At 38.4% G+C, this 21,673-nt stretch overlaps 1 protein-coding gene across 2 annotated transcripts; it reads left to right on the top strand.

Moving 5' to 3' along the window:
- The first annotated feature begins 17,125 nt into the window (after window positions 1-17,125).
- LOC18022628 (cytochrome P450 85A1) lies at window positions 17,126-20,528 on the top strand. 2 transcript variants are annotated; one of them, XM_006405610.2, is made up of 9 exons: window positions 17,126-17,423; window positions 17,504-17,828; window positions 18,444-18,593; window positions 18,675-18,920; window positions 19,039-19,125; window positions 19,215-19,293; window positions 19,599-19,705; window positions 19,982-20,106; window positions 20,214-20,528. In XM_006405610.2, exons 1-9 carry the CDS (start codon window positions 17,233-17,235, stop codon window positions 20,299-20,301), a joined length of 1,398 nt encoding a protein of 465 aa, XP_006405673.1. In that variant the 5' UTR covers window positions 17,126-17,232; the 3' UTR covers window positions 20,302-20,528. The 2 variants fall into 2 exon arrangements, with proteins under 2 accessions (XP_006405673.1, XP_024014645.1); XM_024158877.1 differs by lacking the exon at window positions 20,214-20,528 and having other exon boundaries at window positions 19,599-19,715; window positions 19,990-20,057.
- The last annotated feature ends 1,145 nt before the right edge of the window (window positions 20,529-21,673 follow it).

Raw genomic sequence — 21,673 nt, forward strand, 5'->3', positions numbered from 1 at the left:
CGAAGATGGTGATATGGTGATCGGATTAATGAAGTGATGATGGCTTATGATAGTGATGATGGTTTGATGATGGTGGCTTGGCGGATCGATGGCGAGTGATGGTGGAGGGATGAATTCGATGGATATGGTGAAGGATGAGAAGAGAAGATGATGAAATCGAGTAGATGATAGGTAGCAGATTTTCTTGTAAGAATCACTTGTAAGAAAATTGAATTCAATGAACTTTTTGAGTCAAGGAATCAAAGCAAACTTTGCTCTCTCTTTTACGTTAAAAATTCCAAGCTGCCTAATGACTTAGGCGATTTCTCTATTATATAGACTTAGAGAAATCGCAGCCCTAAAGAAACAAAACTACATGAAGTTTAAATAAAAACAACAGGAAGTTTGATTTAAAATAAAAACAGCGAGGCGTCCCTAAAATCCTAAGTGGTGCGCCAAAATACTAAGTGCACAAGTCATTGTGACTTTGCACATTATTACCCATTAGTAACAACTTCTAAGTAACTCGACGTAGCAATGATTTCTGCCTCGTTAAAAACCTTGGAGAAGAACCTCCTTGCCTTCCAAAATCCTCACCAAGGAAAAGAGTACAGAATCATCACCTAAGTTACCTAGTCATTGTTACTGGGTTCTTCATTCTTCAAGATAGAGATGTTGAAGATGTGAGCTCCAGCCTCCTGGTGATCGCTGTCCTCTGTGGCAATGAGTGCATGAGTCTCCTTAGCCATCTCTCTAGCTCTGGAACGAGTGATCCTGCCAGCTACCTCTGGTTCCTCCTCCTCTGAGCTGGTCACGATCATATCATCCTCTCCCTCTTGAAAAGGATTTGCCCTCAAATCAGAATCTGCAACAAAAGGAAGCAAGTCAGAAACATTGAAAGTATCAGAAACATCATACTTACCTTGAAGATCAATCTGATAGGCGTTGTTGTTGATTCTTTTGATGACTGCGAATGGTCCATCAACTCTGGGCATTAGCTTGTTCTTTCGCTCAGCTGGAAATCGCTCCTTCCTCAGATGGATCCACACCAGATCTCCTTCTTCGAAAATCAGTTCCTTTCGTCCTTTGTTGGCATGCTTCTCATACTGCTTTGTCTTTTTCTCGATATTCTCCTTAGCCTTAGCATGAATTCTTCTGACCTGTTCAGCTTTCTCCTTGCCATTCAAACTGCATTTTCCACTTAAAGGCAAAGGGATCAAGTCTAGAGGTGATTGTGGATTAAACCCATATACAATTTCAAAAGGAGAAAAGAGAGTAGCAGAATGCTTAGCGTGATTGTAAGCAAACTCGACATGAGGCAGGCACTCTTCCCATGTCTTGAGGTTACTTTTCACCAAAGTCCTTAGAAGTGTGGACAACGTTCTATTCACCACCTCGGTCTGTCCATCGGTCTGCGGATGACACGTAGTTGAGAATGAGAGCTTTGTTCCCAGCTTAGCCCAAAGCGTTCGCCAAAAGTGTCCTAAGAACTTCGTGTCTCGATCTGAAACGATAACCTGTGGCATTCCATGGAGTCGCACTACTTCCCTGAAAAACAAGTTAGCTACATTCACAGCATCATCTGTCTTGTGGCTAGCGATGAAGTGAGCCATCTTGCTAAACCTGTCAACAACTACAAAAATAGAATCTCTACCATTTCTGGTGCGAGGTAAGCCAACTACAAAATCCATAGAGATATTAGTCCAAGGTTGAGAAGGAATAGGCAAAGGAGTATACAAACCGTGAGGCTGAACTTTACTCTTAGCCATCTTACATACGACACATCTAGAGCAGATTTTCTCAACGTCCTTCTTCATGTTCGGCCAGTAGAAGTGCTCTTGTAGCCCAAGAAGTGTCTTTGTGACGCCGAAATGTCCAGCTAATCCACCTCCATGAGCTTCTCGTACCAGTAACTCTCGAATGGATCCTCGTGGTATGCACAATCGGTTACTGAAGAACAAGTATCCATCCTGTCTATAAAATTTCTCACAGGCAAACTTATGACATTTGGCATAGCTCTCAGAAAAGTCAGTGTCAGATTCATAAAGATCTATAATATGCTCAAATCCAATCAACTTTGATGTTAACGTCGAAATAAGAGTGTACCTCCGGGATAATGCGTCTGCGACCACATTATCTTTACCTTTTTTGTACTTAACAATGTAGGGGAATGTCTCAATGAACTCCATCCATCGCCCATGTCTTTTGTTAAGTTTCTGCTGACCCTTGAGGTGCTTTAGAGACTCGTGATCGGTATGAATGACGAATTCCTTAGGCCATAAGTAATGCTTCCACGTCTGGAGAGCTCGAACCAATGCGTATAACTCCTTGTCATACGTTGGATAATTCAGCGTTGATCCTCCTAACTTTTCGCTGAAGTAAGCGACTGGCTTCTTATCCTGCATAAGAACTGCTCCAATACCTACACCAGAAGCATCGCATTCAATCTCAAAAGTCTTAGTGAAATCAGGAAGTACTAGTAAGGGCGAATTGATAAGCTTCTCTTTAAGGGCTGTAAAAGCCTGTTCTTGCGCCTCTCCCCACTTGAACCCCACGTCTTTCTTGATTACTTCGGTTAAAGGCGCGGCTATGGTGCTGAAATCACGAACAAAACGCCTGTAGAATCCTGCTAAGCCATGGAAACTTCGGACTTCTCCAATATTCTTGGGGGTTGGCCACTCCTTGATAGCTTTTATCTTCTCTTCATCTACTTTAACTCCTCCTGCACTTACTACAAAGCCTAAGAAAACAATCTCGTTAGTGCAGAATGAACATTTAGATAAATTAGCAAAGAGAGATTGAGAGCGAAGAACATCAAGAACCGATCTGATGTGATCTAGATGTTCTTCCAAACCTTTACTGTAGATGAGGATATCGTCGAAATAAACCACTACGAACACGCCAATGAATGGTCTCAGGGCATGGTTCATTAGTCTCATGAAGGTGCTGGGAGCATTGGTGAGGCCAAACGGCATAACTAGCCACTCGTAGAGTCCCTGCTTTGTCTTGAATGCCGTTTTCCACTCATCCCCTTCCTTCATTCTGATCTGATGATATCCACTCTTCAAGTCGATCTTAGAGAAGATTGTCGACCCACAGAGCTCATCCAGCATATCATCTAGCCTTGGGATCGGATGCCGATACTTCACAGTGATGTTGTTGATAGCTCGGCAGTCTACACACATCCTCCAGGAACCATCCTTCTTTGGCACCAACAGAACTGGAACCGCACATGGACTTAAGCTTTCTCGGATATGGCCTTTGCTCATCAGCTCCTCCACTTGCTTTTGCAGCTCCTTAGTCTCTACAGGGTTGGTTCGGTATGCTGGCCTGTTAGGTAAGGCTGATCCTGGTACCAAGTCAATCTGATGCTCTATCCCGCGAATTGGAGGTAGCCCTGGTGGAATTTCTACTGGAAAAACGTCCTTGTATTCCTGCAAAATCTCAAACATAGCACTAGGAAGCTCCTGTGAAGGGTTAGTACTAACAAGGGATTCCTTGTACACAAACATAAAAGTAGTCATTTCAGGATCAAAGAGTTTAGAAAATTCACTGTGGTTTATGTAGAGGCTGTTGGCGACTTTCTCCTTCTCCTTGAGCTTCATTTGAACTTGATCTTGATAAATCTCGGTAGGCGTGAGAGGTAGGAGGGTAATTTTGCGACCTTTGAACTCGAATGAGTGCTTGTTGGTGTAACCGTCGTGTATCACCCTACGATCTGATTGCCACGGTCTGCCTAGCAACACATGACTCGAACCCATGGGAATGACGTCACATAGAATCTCATCTTCATACTTCCCAATGGATAGAGAAACCATCACTTGCTGAGATACGGTCAAGGCTCCACTGTCATTCAACCACTGAAGCTTATACGGCCTTGGATGAGGAATAGTCTTGAGCTGGAGCTTCTTAACCATCTCTTCGCTTGCAGCATTAGTACAACTTCCTCCATCTATGATCAGGCTACAAACTTTTCCTTGAATGAAGCATCTCGTATGGAACAGGTTCTCTCGCTGACAAGTCTCTTCAGGTTGACTCTGAACACTCAAAGTCCTTCTGGCAACCAGCATCTCGCCCACAGCAGCAGCTTCTTCCTCTTCCTCTAATTCATATTCGGCCTCTGAATCCTCTTGAGGAACTATCTCTCCTCCCTCATGTAACAAGAAAACCTTCTTGTTTGGGCAATCTCGAGAGTAATGTCCCATTCCTTGACATTTGAAACACCTCACATTGCTGATAGAAGTGCCACCTCGAGGCTTGAACTCAGCTTTAGCTTCTTCTTTAACTCCAGTAGATGGCGGTTTGATGTCTCTGGAGTAAGCTGGCTTGCTGATCTCCTTAGGCTTAGGCACACTAGGCGTGAATGTGGACTTGAAATTTCGCCTCTTGACTTGAGATTCCACCAATTCAGCCTTATGCACCATCTCTTGTATATCTGCGAAATCCTGAAGTTCCACCTTGTCTTGAATTTCTCGGTTAAGTCCTCCAAGAAATCTCGACATTACCATCTCTTCGCCTTCTCGTAAATCTGCACGGATGAGCAAAGTTTCCAATTCTTGATAATAATCTCGAACAGACTTCGTACCTTGGACAAGGCGCCTAAGCTTGTTGAGTATCTCGCGCTGATGATGGGCCGGAACGAACCGCTTCCTCATCTGTATAACGAGCTGCTCCCAAGTAGTAATCGGAAGTTCCCTCAAGCGATTTCTGGTGACTCCCAACTGCTCCCACCATAGAAGCGCATACCCATGAAATTCCGAAACTGCAATCTTCACCTTGTTGAGCTCGTAAGTTCCTTGGACCAGAAAATTAGACTCCATCTTCCTTTCCCAATCTAAATAAGCTTCGGGATCATTAGTTCCATGGAAAGGAGGATACTGGATTTTGATATGACGCAGCTGCTGTCGTAGAGGATCATAATCTCGACCATGTCCTCGGCCTCGATCTCGTCTCACAGTTTCTCTGCTATGATCAGAAGCTTCGTCCTCCTCATAGTATTCTGGGTCTGATTCCAGGGTAACTCGATGCCCAGCAATATATTCCTCTCGGCGGTGCTGACGATCTACCCTTGGGCCATCTTGTTCTGCACCAGTAGGATTCCTCCTCGGATTAAAAGTAGTCTCTCTGCCCCCAATTTGGCTTCGGTTGGACTTAGCTTTAGTCCTGGCTTCGGAAGGTGTTGGGTGGCGTGGAAGTTTCCGGGAAGATCCTATGTGCCCTTTACCCTTTGCTAGTCGCATTGCTTCCAAAGGAGTTGGGGTTTGAGACGACTATTCTCCACTTGCACTGAGATCTTTGAGCAGATCACTCATCTTGGTCTCGAACTTGTCGTTGAGTTGTTCGATTTGTTGGGTGAGCTGAGTTGTTATGGCTTGATTCGCTTCTTTGATTTGTTGAGACATTGCTCGGTTCAGAGCTTCCATTGTCTCAGCCGAAAGCTCCATGGTACCTGAAAAAATTTTAAAAAAAACTCGCAGTAACTTGTTCTAGAAGAAATCACAAAACAGCAAAACTAAACTCATCATAAAAAAATTAACCGATCTCCACGAAATCTAAAAACAAACTCAAAGAAACTAATCAAATTTAACGAAAATTTTTTTTTTGTGTATTTTTTTTTTCTACCCTAAAAAAAAACGAAAATATGAAGTCTCTTAGCAAATCTAAACGAAAACGAAATAACAAATTATCAAGCCTATCGAAATCAAGCCTATCGAAATCAAAAAAAGACGAAACCCTAGACTCGACCTGAACAACTTGAGACAAACACGATAGCAAACCGACTAACCCTAACAATAGCAAACGAACTCACGATACGAAGCAATAACGATACAATATTCAAAAGGGAACAGATCGATGCACACAAATCAAACTCGCTAAGCCCTAACAATCAAAACACGAATTCAAATCAAAAATCGCGATTAGGGTTAGAGATTGCTCAGCCTTTGGTTCAGAGTTGGCTCTGATACCACGTGATACGATCCAAGGTGATCTACTCTGAGGAAAAGGCTGTAGATGCTGCGATTTTATCTACTCAACGTAGCAATGATTTCTGCCTCGTTAAAAACCTTAGAGAAGAACCTCCTTGCCTTCCAAAATCCTCACCAAGGAAAAGAGTACAGAATCATCACCTAAGTTACCTAGTCATTGTTACTGGGTTCTTCATTCTTCAAGATAGAGATGTTGAAGATGTCAGCTCCAGCCTCCTGGTGATCGCTGTCCTCTGTGGCCATCTCTCTAGCTCTGGAACGAGTGATCCTGCCAGCTACCTCTGGTTCCTCCTCCTCTGAGCTGGTCACGATCATATCAATATAAGTACTTAAGAATACTTGATAAACATATATATGTGAAAATTTGAAATTTTTTTTTTTTTTTTGGTTTAGAAAGGTGTATTATCTTATGAGATGGTAAGCCATATAACTCTCTTGATTGAAATCCATCATATAGCCAAGAAAATGATGATTACAAGATTTAGGAGTTAGACTTCGTTGTAACTTTGATGGTATATTACGACGAATTTACGACGATTCTCTCTCCTTCATCGTAAAGTCGTCGTAATACAAACCACATATTTACAATTTATTGAATCTTATACTACAAAACCTTATATAATACATGAGTTTACTCAGGAAAATACACCAAAATAACATTCTATAAGTTGGAAAGGCAAAACCCTATAAGGTTTAGGGTTTATATTTTACGACGAATTTACGACGATTATTTGAAAATCGTCGTAAATGCGTCGCAAAGGTCAACATATGTCAAAGTCAACGCTTGTAAATTTTCTTTGAATAATTGTCTTTCCTTTTTTAAACATTTAAGCTTTAACAAATTTAGCAAATTTAGCAAATGTTACATTTAATATTACAAATTACGTTTAAGGCATGCAAACGATAAACTAATTATTTATGTCATCGTGTTTCATCTTCAACATTTTCTTCGCTGTCCTCAATCGCATCATCTTCATCACTGCTTGTTTGAAATTCGTCAGCAGCTTCTTCAGTTTCGTCCCCGTGGAGATCTTCAACTTGTCGATTATGTGGATCAATTAAAAGAACATGTTCTTCAACAATAGGTTCAGTAATGTCTACACAATCATCTTGTTGCATAGGCGGGAGATCTACACCATCAATTATACCCCTTGGAGCAACTTTAACAACCGCCAGCCATGAAATTCTAGTACTTCGAACTCGAGGATATGGAACAAATGTGACTTGTTCTGCTTGAGATGCAAGTATAAAAGGCTCGAACTTATTGTATCGTCAAGAGGCGTTTACATCTACCACTCCGAATTTGTTAATACGCACTCCACGACCCACCGTTGGATCAAACCAATCACATTTGAATAGAACAGTTTTCATCCTTACTAATCCGGGGTATTCCACTTCAATTATATCTTTTATGATTCCATAAAAGTCCACTTCACCTCGTACACAAACTCCATAGTTTGTAGTTGCCCGTTGAGTGCCATGACTGTAAGTATGAAAAACATAGCCACGGGTGAAATACATAGCTGCAGTAGTTATCTTAGATATAGGACCATGGAGCAACTCATGAAACCATACTGCATATGTCATGTCATCATGATCGACCTGAGCTTTTAACCACAATGCATAATGTTGGTCTTTCCGCTTGTTAATTTCATCTTCTGAAACACCGTCAATGCATTCTCGGACTTGACTGACAAAAGTGCTGAAATCGGATAACATTGTTAAGGAATATATTCAATCAAAATATAATCATGCATATATATAATATCTTGTACCTCTTGTAAGGTGCCAATTCCTCGCAGTTTAGAAGTAAATATGTGCGCTGTGGTAGTCCTGTTCGTTTGACCAACAAGTTTCTTTTAGTTTCCCACTTAGACGTCCAATTGGTGAGAATATATCAGGCACACCTTCTACTGCGTAAGTTTGTCCTACACCCACATCGTCATAACGTCTTGGAGCCCTTTTGCGTGTACGAACCTTCGGAGCAAAATAATAAGACGTGAAATGAGAAGTTTCTTCTGTCAAACTTCCCGCCACGATAGACCCTTCAACTTTTGCTAAGTTTTTAGCCTCACCCTTTAAATGCTTCATAAAGCGTTCAAACGGATACATCCACCTAAACTGAACAGGTCCTCCTAACTCTGCTTCGTGAGGGAGGTGTATAGGTAAATGTTCCATAACATCGAAGAAAGCAGGTGGGAATATTTTCTCTAAATTGCACAACAATATTGGAATATTTGTCGAAAGTTGTGCAACTACATCTGCTGATAATGTCCTTGTACTTAGATCATGAAAGAAAGCTCCAATGCCTCCTAGTGCCTCATGGACATGTCCCGGTAGGAGTTCAGCAAACGCAAAAGGAAGTAACCGTTGCATAAACACATGATAATTATGACTTTTCATCCCTGAAAACTTTTGTCCTTTATCCGCAGATTTAGCCAGATTAGATACATACCCATCAGGAAATTTCACGGCTGATGATACCCAATTAAACAATACTGCTTTTTGTTCTGCACCCAACCGAAATACAGGAACTGGTGCTTTCCCATTAATCATAATATGCAACTCAATTCTGTTACATATATCAGGCAAGTCCATCTGTGATTTAACGCTGTCTTTGGTTCTTCCTTGGACGTTCAAAACAATATGCATGATGTTATCGAAAAAATTATTCTCAATGTGCATAACATCAAGATTATGTCTCAGCAAATGATCTTTCCAGTATGGCAGATTCCAAAATATACTTTTTTATGCCAATTATGATGAACCCCATATCCTTCAGGCATATTCGCTGGAGTGTGCCAATTTCCTCCTCCGGGGACCGTTTCAAGTCCACCCCAATGATCTATTTGCGCTTCAAGATCTACCCCAGTTAGGTACACTGGTGGAGGGAGACGAACCAATTTGTTCTTTATAATTAAACGCCTGTTTCTTCTATATTGATGGTTTGGTGGTAAAAACCGACAGTGGCAATCAAACCAACAGGTTTTCCGACCATGTTTAAGCTGAAATGCATCAGTCCTATCAAGACAATAAGGACATGATAACCTCTCATGCGTTGTCCAACCTGATAGCATTCCGTATGCCGGGAAATCGCGTATTGTCCACATCAGCACTGCTCGCATCGTAAAATTTTTACCACTCGAACAGTCATGTGTTCGTACTCCGACATACCACAACTGGTTTAACTCATGTATGAGTGGCTGCAAAAACACATCAAGGGCCCGCTTCGGGTGATTTGGACCAGGGACTAAGATACTTAGAAACAAAAACTCCCTTTGCATGCACATATCTGGAGGAAGGTTATATGGCGTAAGAATCACAGGCCATAATGAATATGGCCTACCAGACATACCAAATGGACTAAACCCGTCAGTGCAAAGACCAAGATAAATATTTCGCTTAAATCTAGCAAAGTGTACGGTGTTAAAATGTTTCCAAGATTTTCCGTCAGACGGGTGAGTCATTTTGCCATCTGTTTGTGAATGTTCTGCATGCCATCTCATCGACGCAGCTGTCCGTTCAGATTGATATAGTCTTTTTAACCTATCAGTGATAGGAAGATACCACTTTCGTTGGTAAAGAATCTTCTTACGCCCAGCAATTTGCGGTCTATATCTTGGCTTTTGGCAGAAACGACATTCTTCAAGCTTCTCATCATCTCTCCAAAAAAGCATACAATTATCAACACAAACATCAATCATCTCAGAAGGCAATCCAAGACTAAAAACCAGCTTCTGAATTTCATAATACGTTTCAGCAGCCAAATTATCATCTGGCAAATACTCTTTAATAAGATCTGCCCAATCGTTCATGCAAACTTCAAATAGATTGTGATCAGTTTTTATTGTCATCATCCGAGCTGCTAATGATAATTTAGATAAACCTTCCCTACATCCCTCGTAAAGAGGCTGTTTTGCTGCGTTTAACATATCATAAAAGCGTTTCGCATCTGCATTGGGCTCCTCAACAGTATCAGCATGTGTTTCATGAAATGCATCAATAACCATTTCATGCATCCTATCCTGATCTTCACCCTCAACTTGACTATTTTGATAATCATTTGACGCTTCAAAATCCTCATGTTCTTGATGATTACTACTACTCCGTGCAGCCATCTGACCACTACTTTGACCATATCCCTCTCCATGCTGATACCAAATAAAGTATTGGGACATGAAACCTCTATTCAATAAATGCTGCCAGACAGTGTCAATAGAAATATGTTTCCTATTTTTGCATTTCACACAAGGACAATACATTTTGCCGCTTTCAATTACAGTTTGCATAAGGCCGGCCTGGTACATGAATATTTCCAATCCGTTTTTGAAATCTTTAGTCAATGACCCATCAACATTTTTGGGCGTATACATCCACTTTCGTAGATCGTATATAGAAATTTTAAAAACAAATAAATGACTTTTTGTTTTTGAATTTTGATATAAATTTCAACTACTAAAAATTTAACTCAAACATTCAAAGACTCAAAAAATTGTGTCTTTATATGTTTTTTTGGTTGATGGAATAATGAGAGAAGAAATAGTATATATAGATTTTTTGTTTGGTTACCAACATATTGCCATTGAATATTTATATCAAATTTACGTCGAAATAAAATTTACATTATATTTACATCGATATTACGTCAACTACAAGATGGAGGACAATTCGTCGTATTATCGATGTAAATTTTACGACAATATTATGACGAAATATAATTCGTTCTTTATTCGTCGTAATGTCGTCGTAAGTTTACGACGATTTTACGAGAGTACTATTTTACGTCGAAATTACGACGAAATATTTTGACATCGTACATTCGACGTAATTGAGTCGTAAATTTACAACGACCATAAATCGACGTAAAAAATTCGTTGGAAATGCCCTCTTTCTTGTAGTGGGTGGAGGAAAAGTATTTCAAGCAGAGATATCGAATCAACTGGCTTGCCACTGGTGACCAGAATACCAGCTATTTCCACAAGGTGACTAAAGCAAGAAATGCCTTTAACACTGTGCATACCTTAACTAGTCTTGACGGTCTTTATGCTTCCTCTGCTGAGGATATTGGCTCCTTAGCGGTGTCTCACTTCAAGAGCATTTAGGCCCTCCAATGACCTCCAATGGGATTGATTACTTGCCGGTGCTGTCCAATCTTTGCAAAGTTAAATGCTCTTTGTCGGATGCATCTCTTCTTACCAAGCTTCCTTCGGTTGAAGAAATCTCAAAAAATCTCTTCAAGCTCAACCCCAACAAAATCCCGGGTCCTGATGGGTTGACGTCTGGCTTCTACAAAGCAGCTTGGTCTGTACTAGGCGATGAGGTCACTTCGGTAGTGAGGAATTTTTTTCTGAGGCCTGTGTTGCCCCCATCTGTTAACGCTGTCATCCTCACTCTGATCCCTAAATTCCCTGGTGCAACTATCATCAAGGACTACCGCCCAATCTCTTGTTGCAACACTCTCTATAAGCTCATATCCAAGTTGTTGGTTGCTAGGCTAAAGCCGATCCTCCCTAAGATCATTCTTCTGAACCAAAAGGCATTCCTGAAAGGCAGACTTCTAATGGAAAACTGTTTATTAGCTTCTGAGTTGGTTAGTGGATATCATAATAACAAGGGAAAGAAGCGCGTTATCTTAAAGATTGATATAGCGAAGGCCTTCGACTCGGTCCGCTGGGATTTCCTCATTAACTGCTTTGGTGCTCTTCAAATGCCAGATACCTACATTTCATGGATTAGAGAATGCATCACAACTACAGCCTTCTCTATTGGAATCAATGGAAGAATGCATGGATATTTTAGAGGAAGCAGGGGGCTTAGACAAGGGGAGCCTCTTTCCCCTTATCTTTTTGGACTTGCTATGAACATCCTCTCTCAAATGCTTAATGACGCAGGGAGTGAAGGTCTATTTGCTTACCATCCAAAATGTAAGGACTCTGGCTTAACCCATCTATGCTTTGCGGATGATCTTCTTATATTCTCTGATGGCTCTCTAAGATCCATCCAGGGAATACTTAATGTTTTGGATCGGTTCAAGCAGCTATCTGGTCTTTCCTCCAGCCCGGAAAAGTCTTGCTTCTTTGCCTCTAGACTCTCTGAAGATGAAGCGCAGGCTATTGCCACATCGTCTGGAATTCCTCAGGGAAGCTTGCCTATTCGTTATCTTGGTCTGCCGCTTTCATCCAAAAAGCTCTCCCTTCTTGACTGTGAGCCTTTGCTGCAAAAGATCAAATCAAAAATCAATTCATGGACCTCTAAATACATCTTATTCGCTGGTAGGCTTGTTCTCATCTCACAGTTATTGCGGGGATAACTAACTTCTGGTTTAGTGCGTTCATCTTGCCTAAGGAATGTATCAAGCAAATTGAGTCTTTGTGTGGGGCTTACCTTTGGAAAGGATCGCTTGAGGGTCGGTACTCGGTTCGAGTTTCTTGGTCTTCTGTCACTTCCCCCAAAGACGAGGGAGGGCTTGCCATTAAGAATCTTACTTTTTGGAATCGGACCTGCTCGCTCAAGCTGCTGTGGATGTTGATCTTTCAGACTGATTCAATATGGGTAGCGTGGATTCATCAGAATGTTATTAAGGATAAAAGTATCTGGGAAATAAAAGAGAGGCAAGCACACACTTGGATTTTCAAAAAGCTGCTGCGTTTGCGCGAAATTATGGTCAACTGGGTTAGCTTAATACCTGGTAATGGCTCAAAATGCAGATTCTGGTTTGATCCTTGGACCCTCTTTGGCCCCTTGATCCAATTTATTGGTCCTCTTGGTCCCCGGCAATTGGGTATCCCCATCTCTGCGTCTGTCTCTTCCCTGTGATCTGGAAATGGCTGGAGTCTTCCGCCTGCTCGCTCTCCCCAACTGGAACAGCTGCACTTTCATCTCACCACCATTTCCTTGTCCGATGCGGATGATATGTCCCAATGGGTCATCGGAGGGTCGCCTTCAAACAGCTTCTCGTCAAGTGATGTCTATCGTCGATTAAGGGACCCTCTCCCCTTAGTCCCTTGGGCCTCCATCATCTGGATCAAAAGAGGGATTCCCAAACACAGTTGTTTGGCTTGGCTCTTCATGCTCAACCGATGCCCAACTCGTGACCGGCTCATCTCTTGGGGCCTGCAAACTGACTCGGTCTGCTTACTCTGCAACCAGAGCACTGAATCCAGATATCATATCTACTTTGGTGCTGCTTCTCTTCCTCGATCTGGAACCACTTCGTCGCAAAGCTAAATATAATCTGCCCTTCTCCCGCCTGGTCTTCTGTGATTTCAGCCCTTTCCTCCCTCACTGGCAACCGACATCGATCATATCTCGCTAAACTGATTTGGCAAGCGACAATTTATGAAGTATGGCATGAAAGGAACAATAGGCTTCATCGCAAATCCCATCCTCTGCTGATTTGCTCATTCAGACTATCTCTTCAACTGCCAAAAATCGGAATTCTGCCTACCGTAATATTAATCAGGATGTGGCTTCTGCATGTCTTCAATATTGGTTCTCCTTGCATTTGCCGTGATTCATAACTATCAACATCCAGTTGCTTCTCTCGTCTCGTTAGGGCAACCTCCTCGTCTGGTTACTTCTGGAGTTTGTGTCACCACTCAGCTCAATCAGACCTATCATTTGGTTCTTATTCATCTATCGGACTTCTCAGTAGATGAGCTTTTTGGTTCACGTTTGGTTATTCACTATTATGAGTTTGTACTAAAGTTGGTTTTTGTAAAAACTCAAAAACACTTTTGGTTCAGTTAAATTTAATGCCATGAAAATGTTAAAAAAAAAAAGATAATTCTAGTGGATTATGGATAAAAAAAAAATACAATTTGATCTGGATATCGCCTTAGGCTTAGCATCTTAGAACGCAGCCTAGGCAGCCCGTAATGATAGCCGTTACCGTCGTAGAATCAAATATAAACTCAAACCGAATTCAACTTAGTCAGATTTTTAATTTAAGTATTAACTAATTAAAACTCTAACCAGAAACTAAATCCGAGAGAAATTGTCAGAATAGTGGAAGGAGACAAAGAGGTCAACTTCAGTGAATGTAGACATGGGTACGTGGACACCCACACGTGTGCTCAATCATCACAACTATATCTACATCCATAGATATATACACCCTCACCATATCTATTACACATACTATATGTCTATATGCATATACCGTAACCTTAAATAATAAATCAATGGCAGACCAGAATTCAAACTTTGAAGTTCGAACAAAGCCGAATAATTTTGTATTCTGAAAGAGCTCGACAGAAGTCAGAAGAGTATCATAATAAAATTTGGCATAAGAAAATTCTTTTTTCACTCCAGAAACAATGTGTTGACTTTTAGTTAATTTTTTAAAATTTAAAATTAAATAATTTTTTAAAGAAACTTTTTTTTAGAAATTTTGTTTTTGTGCTTTCCCTCAAAACAAGTTAATGTAAAACAATACAAGTTTTATAGAAATATACTTCCTCTTTTTTATAATAAAGGGTGTTTAGAGTTTTTAATTTGTTTTATGATATAAGGTGTTTTTTTTAATTTCAATACAAATTTTAAATATATTAAATGATTTCTTACTATATTTTTTCTGCAGTCTTTTTATGATTAGTTAATTTTTTAAAATTTAAAATTAAATAATTTTTTAAAGAAACTTTTTTTTAGAAATTTTGTTTTTGTGCTTTCCCTCAAAACACCCTATATTAGTATATTTAATAGAACATATACGTGAACTTTCTTTGTTAGTACAAAAGAAACAAATTTGAAGAAAAAAATGGCAATTTCTTTTATGATCTAGGTATGATTGAGAGTGCTATTTTGGGTGGCGCCCATGTGCCTGTCCGATCCCCAAGTACCATTCTTCAACTCCTTTCCTCGATTATTAATTACTATGTTAGAAGAAATTGTAGAATATGCGTAAAATAATAACGAATTAACTTACTGGAAACATTTTAGTATAGCATGTAATAAACCTATGTTTCAAAACCATAATTACTTGATGAATATCATCATGAACAATTATATCAAAAAATTGGGATTATGTTTTCGAAACGTAAAACCTTGACAAAAAGTGATATTCATCAAGACTTGTACAAATAGTAGCAAGTACGATTGAGTTTATTCATTACATTCGTTTATTTGTTGAACAAAATATATTTGGTACTCCCTTGACCATTTTAAGAAACTGAACGATATAAAAAAATTAGAAATATATACATGGCTTTCTACAAGTCTCGAAGATCAATTTATCCGAGTACAAAATAAACTTAGCCGTACTAAATACTAAAACCATCTTATCATAAATGCAATTTTCTTCTTATTTTTTTTTTGTCAATAATGAATTTTTCTTAATACATGTATATGTATCATACAATAATAAGATAAATCCGTTAGTGCTAAATTACTTCTAATGATGCTCACTTTACATAATCATCATTTAGTTTGACCCTACTAAACCATCCTGTCATTTTAAAAAAAAAAAATTTCATGGATGTGATTCTCGAATCCCAAAAGTATTATTGATTTTTCTTTTTAGTAGTAATTGTTAGGTTTAAATGTGAGGCAAATAACCAAATGTTTTTTTTTTCTTGTATGATTTTTTTTGTTAAGAAAAGTCACTCCATTACTTAACCTTGGGAAGCATTATAATATATAGACGTTTGTTTGCGGTTTCATACTCATGGTTCTCCTAATCGGTGCCCAATATACCTGAAATTTGTATTATTCCCAGCTTATTTTTCTCTTCTAGATCCAATATTGTTCTTAGTTCAGTCTTTCCCTGTAATTATATTACTTTTAAATTTTAGAAAACCCTGAATAAAAAATGATGAGAGTTTAGGATTGGAAGAAATATATTTGCTTTCGTACGAATAAATTACATGGATTTACATAGTAAAAGGATTCAATAATCTAAAGATACAAATGCGTACAATATTCTAAATCCTTCTATACATAATATTCTAGATCTTTATATATCCTTACAATAGAAGTTTCAAGTGCTAAAAATACCCTTTTAAAATCCACCTACAATTTGGTGAAACGTGTGGAATAAAAATAAAAGAAGAAATCGATAAGAAAATGCGAAGCTACTAGTCGAACACCATGAAGCAGTCCATGAAACTGATTATATAGCGCGACGATGTTGATGAGATCAACATTTAACAGGAGTTTACGAAGCCGAGAGCACATGCAAGGTCGGTAACACCTCTCTCTAACGACGTATTAAGAGCTGAGTATCATAGCGGTTTAAACAGAATAAGTACATACATACATGATATGATAAAACCGAGATATTATTTTCTACCGATTTATACTGTAATTACAAAACATTAATTTATAACAAAACCCATCAAGATTCATCACTTATAAAGCACAAACTTTAATAGTATTAACTAAAAAGACGAATATTCTTCATAACTACCGAACAACTATTCATTCATGTTCGAAATCTTGAGGAATGAGTTAGTATTAAAAAAATGATTACCACAGTTTTAGGACTGGTTTTAAATTCAACCGAAATTGAATCTTCTAATTTTTTTAGTTAATGAACTTGGATTGTTGGACCACACGTCACTTGATGAACATTTTATGAAATAGTATTGCTAATAAGAAGTTACTAGATATACTAAACTATTTTTTATTACTATATATATATATATTTCGAAAAAATATATTTTTATATATATTGTTTTTTTTCTATTCCAAAATCAACTCAACCGTTGTACCATTTTTATTGAATGATCATTGTTCGTGAATTATTTTGTTCATTCACATTTTATGGTTACATCTCGATATCGTTTACAATCTGTCATGGAAAAAAAGTTATTATCATGAAGGGTATTCTAAAACCCACTAATAATTCATAGAACAAAATTTATAATCTGCTTTGAAATAACTCTTTGGTAATTGGTCATCATCATGCATATTTTCATGCTAGGAGACAATCAAAGTGAAAAATATGTCATGTTTACCAAAATCCTATCATAACTCTTAGAATAAGAAAGATACACAAAGTTGGTAAAATTCTACATTTGTTTATTTTTTCTCTATGGTAAGTCCATCATCGATCTTCTCTCTCTATCTCTCTGACTCAGAGCATGTTGCACTTGACTTTGCTTTCTATATAAACACTTGCAATCACACCCTTCTAGTCCCAACCACATTCCCATCACACACACTCTCTCTTTCTCTCTCTCACTTTTAAACATACCACAGAACAGAGGAGAAGAAAACAGAGAGATCTATTTCAAAAACAGAGAAGGAAAGAGGAAAACAGAGTAAGATGGGAATAGTGATGGTCATGGTGGGTCTTCTCTTTACCCTCGTCGTGCTCTGTTCTGCTCTTCTCCGATGGAACCAAATGCGATACACCAAGAACAATCTCCCTCCTGGAACCATGGGGTGGCCAATCTTTGGCGAAACAACCGAGTTCCTCAAACAAGGCCCTAATTTCATGAGAAACCAAAGACTCCGGTAAAACTTAAAAAAAATACTCAAATATAAACGAATCAAGATTTTGTTTTTCTCCAAAATTACTAACTTGGGATCAACAGATATGGGAGTTTCTTCAAATCTCATCTTCTGGGTTGTCCAACTTTAGTCTCGATGGACTCAGAGATCAACAGATACATTCTAAAGAACGAGTCGAAAGGTTTGGTTCCTGGTTATCCACAATCGATGCTTGACATTCTTGGGACTTGCAACATGGCTGCGGTTCATGGTTCGAGCCACCGACTTATGAGAGGCTCGCTTCTTTCACTCATAAGCTCAACCATGATGAAAAATCACATCTTGCCTAAAGTTGATCACTTCATGAGAGGCTATCTTGGTCAGTGGAATGAGCTTGAGAATATTGATATCCAGGATAAGACCAAACATGTACGTTTTTATCTCTCTCTTTTTCTTTTTTACTTTCTTACTTTATGTTTCCTAAGTCTCTATACCTTTGTATGTCAAATTAATTATGCAATTCTTTTGAAAAAAAAAAATCAAGTAGTTGTAATTAGTGGTCTTGTGAGGATCAATTATTTCGAATTTTTTTTTGACGGATATAGACATTGGAATTAATCTGCTCGTTCCATGAAAGCAAACTATATTTTCTGTGTTTTAAGTAAATATTATTCTTGTATAATGCACACTTACTAATAAAATGACAAAACTATTTCTATTTATAAATTCATGGTTTAAAAAGATTACTAAGAAAAAAAATTTCCTGCAAAGAAAAGAGGAATATCTACTTATATTTTTGTGTTTGGTCAGGAGAAATTTCAACTTATTAACTAAAAACATAAACTTCAAAACTGTGGGAACTTTAGTTCTATGGATGGCAGGATGGGCATAATTTTAAATAACTGAGAATATCTGGCTTTACTTATATTATATATCCGAGAATATATATGGTCTCAATTATTCTTAATGTCTATTTTGTGTACTTCTAAATTGTATATTTCTTTTACTTATTTTTGTTTTCTTGTTTCGGTGGGTTTCGTGCAGATGGCATTTTTATCTTCCTTGACTCAAATCGCTGGGGATTTAAGAAAACCACTCGTTGAAGAATTCAACAATGCATTCTTCAAGCTTGTTGTTGGAACTCTATCGGTCCCGATCGATCTCCCTGGCACAAATTATCGCTGCGGAATCCAAGTAAAATATTCGTCTCGATATTTTAAAGAAAATTGAAATGAAAAAATAACGTAAGCTGAACCTTTTTTGGTTGCTTTTTAGGCAAGAAAGAACATTGACAGGTTGCTTAGAGACCTGATGCAAGAACGTAGAGATTCTGGAGAAACATTTACAGACATGTTAGGTTACTTGATGAAGAAGGAAGACAACCGATATCCATTAACCGATGAAGAGATACGAGATCAAGTCGTGACGATCTTGTATTCGGGTTATGAAACTGTCTCTACGACTTCAATGATGGCTCTTAAGTATCTACATGATCACCCAAAAGCTCTTCAAGAACTGAGAGTATGTCCTTAAGAAATAATTAATTGAAAATGCAGAGGGAACATTTGGTTAATCCGGTTTTATAATTTTCCTGTTTAATCCGGTTTGGTTTTGATTTTGGGTTATTTTTGAAATGCAGAGAGAACATTTGGCTATGAGGGAAAGAAAACGACCAGACGAATCACTCGATCTGGAGGATGTGAAGTCAATGAAGTTCACTCGAGCTGTTAGTAATGAACATTTATGTTTCTTACACTTGCTAATAATTAGTCATTAATCTGTAATAACAATTATCTATTTATTTATTAATTACAGGTGATTTTTGAGACATCAAGATTGGCAACGATCGTCAATGGGGTCCTGAGGAAAACTACTCGTGACATGGAAATCAACGGTACGTATATATATTTTTCCTATTTCATTTTTTTGTTGAGTTTATAATAATTTTATAATTTCTAAGTTTCTGAAAAAAAGAGAGAGAAATAATGTGAGCATGTGGTGGACCTTAGAGTAGATCAATGATTTAGAGTGTATTATGAATACCAACCAAATCCAGCTATGAAAGCATCCTCCTTTGTGAGAGCCCTCCACGGTTTATATTTTCCAATAATTTTGACAGAATATAAACCTTTTTCGTGTGTTCTTTAAATGATTTTAATACACTCCACAAATTCTGATCATGATCTTTAATAATTGTAGGTTATTTAATCCCAAAAGGATGGAGAATTTATGTATATACGAGGGAAATAAATTACGACGTAAATCTTTACAAGGACCCATTGATCTTTAATCCATGGAGATGGATGGTAAGCATCAGTTTCATAATAAATGCTGGTTTTTATTTTGTTTAATTGATTTTTATATCTCAATTAGTCCAACTTATAATTAGAGAGATAATGGTATTATATATTTTTTTTGTTTAGAGACACGACCTTGTGTTTTTTTTAGTTTGTATAAATTTTTAAAATTACATATCATCTGAAACGAAAAGAGTATATATTACTGTGATCTTTTGTTTCTTTTTTCTTTGCCCGAAACTGCATGACTTAAAAAAGTATGATTTATGGAATTTGTGAATAAAGGATAAGAGCTTGGAGTCACAAAACTCATGCTTTGTATTTGGAGGTGGGACAAGGCTTTGCCCTGGCAAGGAGCTAGGGATTGTTGAGATCTCGAGCTTCCTCCATTACTTTGTTACCAGATACAGGTCAGTTCTTGATCAAAGATTGATCTAACTCTTTTTTCCCTTGGATTTATTGTGATTTGATTTTAGAAGTTTGTGTTGATTTTAATCATGTGTGATTCTAATCGCAGATGGGAGGAATTGGGTGGGGAGAAATTAATGGTGTTTCCAAGAGTTTTTGCACCAAAAGGCTTCCATATTAAGATATCACCTTACTAACTAAAAAAATAATAATCCTAGAGACTAATATAAATGGGGAATATAAATGTATAGAGAGTATAGAAGAAGCATATATGAAGAGACAAGATAAGAAGAAATTTATGATTTTTTTTCCCTAATATAATGACCCATATTTTGTTCTCATTTATGTTTTTTTCTGGTCATATGTACATAACTATGAGCAGCTTAATTTTCTTAATTATATTCCTATTTCTCTATTTGTAATCTTCAGGCTAAAATCTAAATGATGTTTCATAATAAACATATATAATCACATCCACTTTAGTTTATTATTTACTTTTCCCCAAAACTGATATTTGTTTCTTTCATTGGGTACTTCAATATGATATATCCATAGCTACTACTACAGGTTCTCTCCAGCCTTTGATTGTTGCATATTTGTTGTATTGTATCTGCACACGAGGTCATTTTAGTAAATATATCTAGGTGGAGCTCGGAGATTCTTGTTAAAATAGAGGTGAGATCGATGTGAATATTTCGGGGTTGTTTGGGCGAGGTCAACTAAGCGAGGTAAGAGTTGTGATTATAATTCTCGAGTATATTTGTCTCTATTTCAGATTACGGATCCCGTAATAAATGAAGTTAAATGGCTATTTATAGTGTTCAAATTAGGTTACATCTCGGTCAGAGTAGCTTGGACGGCCGGGTAGATAGACCTGACCGACCGTCTATCGAAATGTCTCGCTGGCGAGCTGTTTCATCAACGTCGACGTGGTGAGCTACTCCTTCAACGTCGACGTGGCGAGCTACTCCTTCAACGTCGACGTGGCGAGCTGCTCCTTTGTTATGGGAAGTTCATCTCTTTGAACGACCTCGTTTTGGCTTTATGGATGGGCTTGTTATTCTTTGAGCTCGTTGGGCCTCTCTGATTTGCTAACGGGCCTGGTTTAAATTACAAAAAGAGGGCTGTTCTCAGCCCACCTACAACAATTGTCACCCCCCCCCCAGTCCGTTGATGGAGATGTTACTTTGATATTCAATGCATCGAGCCAGAGAATTTTCGTGTCTTTGGGCCTCGATATCGATGTGGAGTTATCGGGGTCGAGGTGATACTTGGGAAGAGCAAAGAGCAACGGTCGACTTGGAAAGTGAAGAGTTGTGAAGAGCAACGATCGTCTTGGGAAGTTAAGAGTCGCAAAAAGCAACGGTCGACTTAGGTAGTGAAGAGTCGCGAGTGGGAGCGTGATTTTAGGGAATCGCGTGGAATCCGCCACTAAATAAGATACTGGGAAGCGCCCGGATCATGATTACCTTCCTCGGTAACCGCTGTCTTTTCTTCCTTATATATTCTGCTCTCCCTCTCTTCTTCTCATTTTCTTCTCCGTTCACAAAAGGTAATCTTGCTTTCCCC

Source organism: Eutrema salsugineum, unplaced genomic scaffold (genome assembly GCF_000478725.1).
Source record: "Eutrema salsugineum unplaced genomic scaffold, Eutsalg1_0 scaffold_14, whole genome shotgun sequence".
Classification (NCBI taxonomy): domain Eukaryota; kingdom Viridiplantae; phylum Streptophyta; class Magnoliopsida; order Brassicales; family Brassicaceae; genus Eutrema; species Eutrema salsugineum.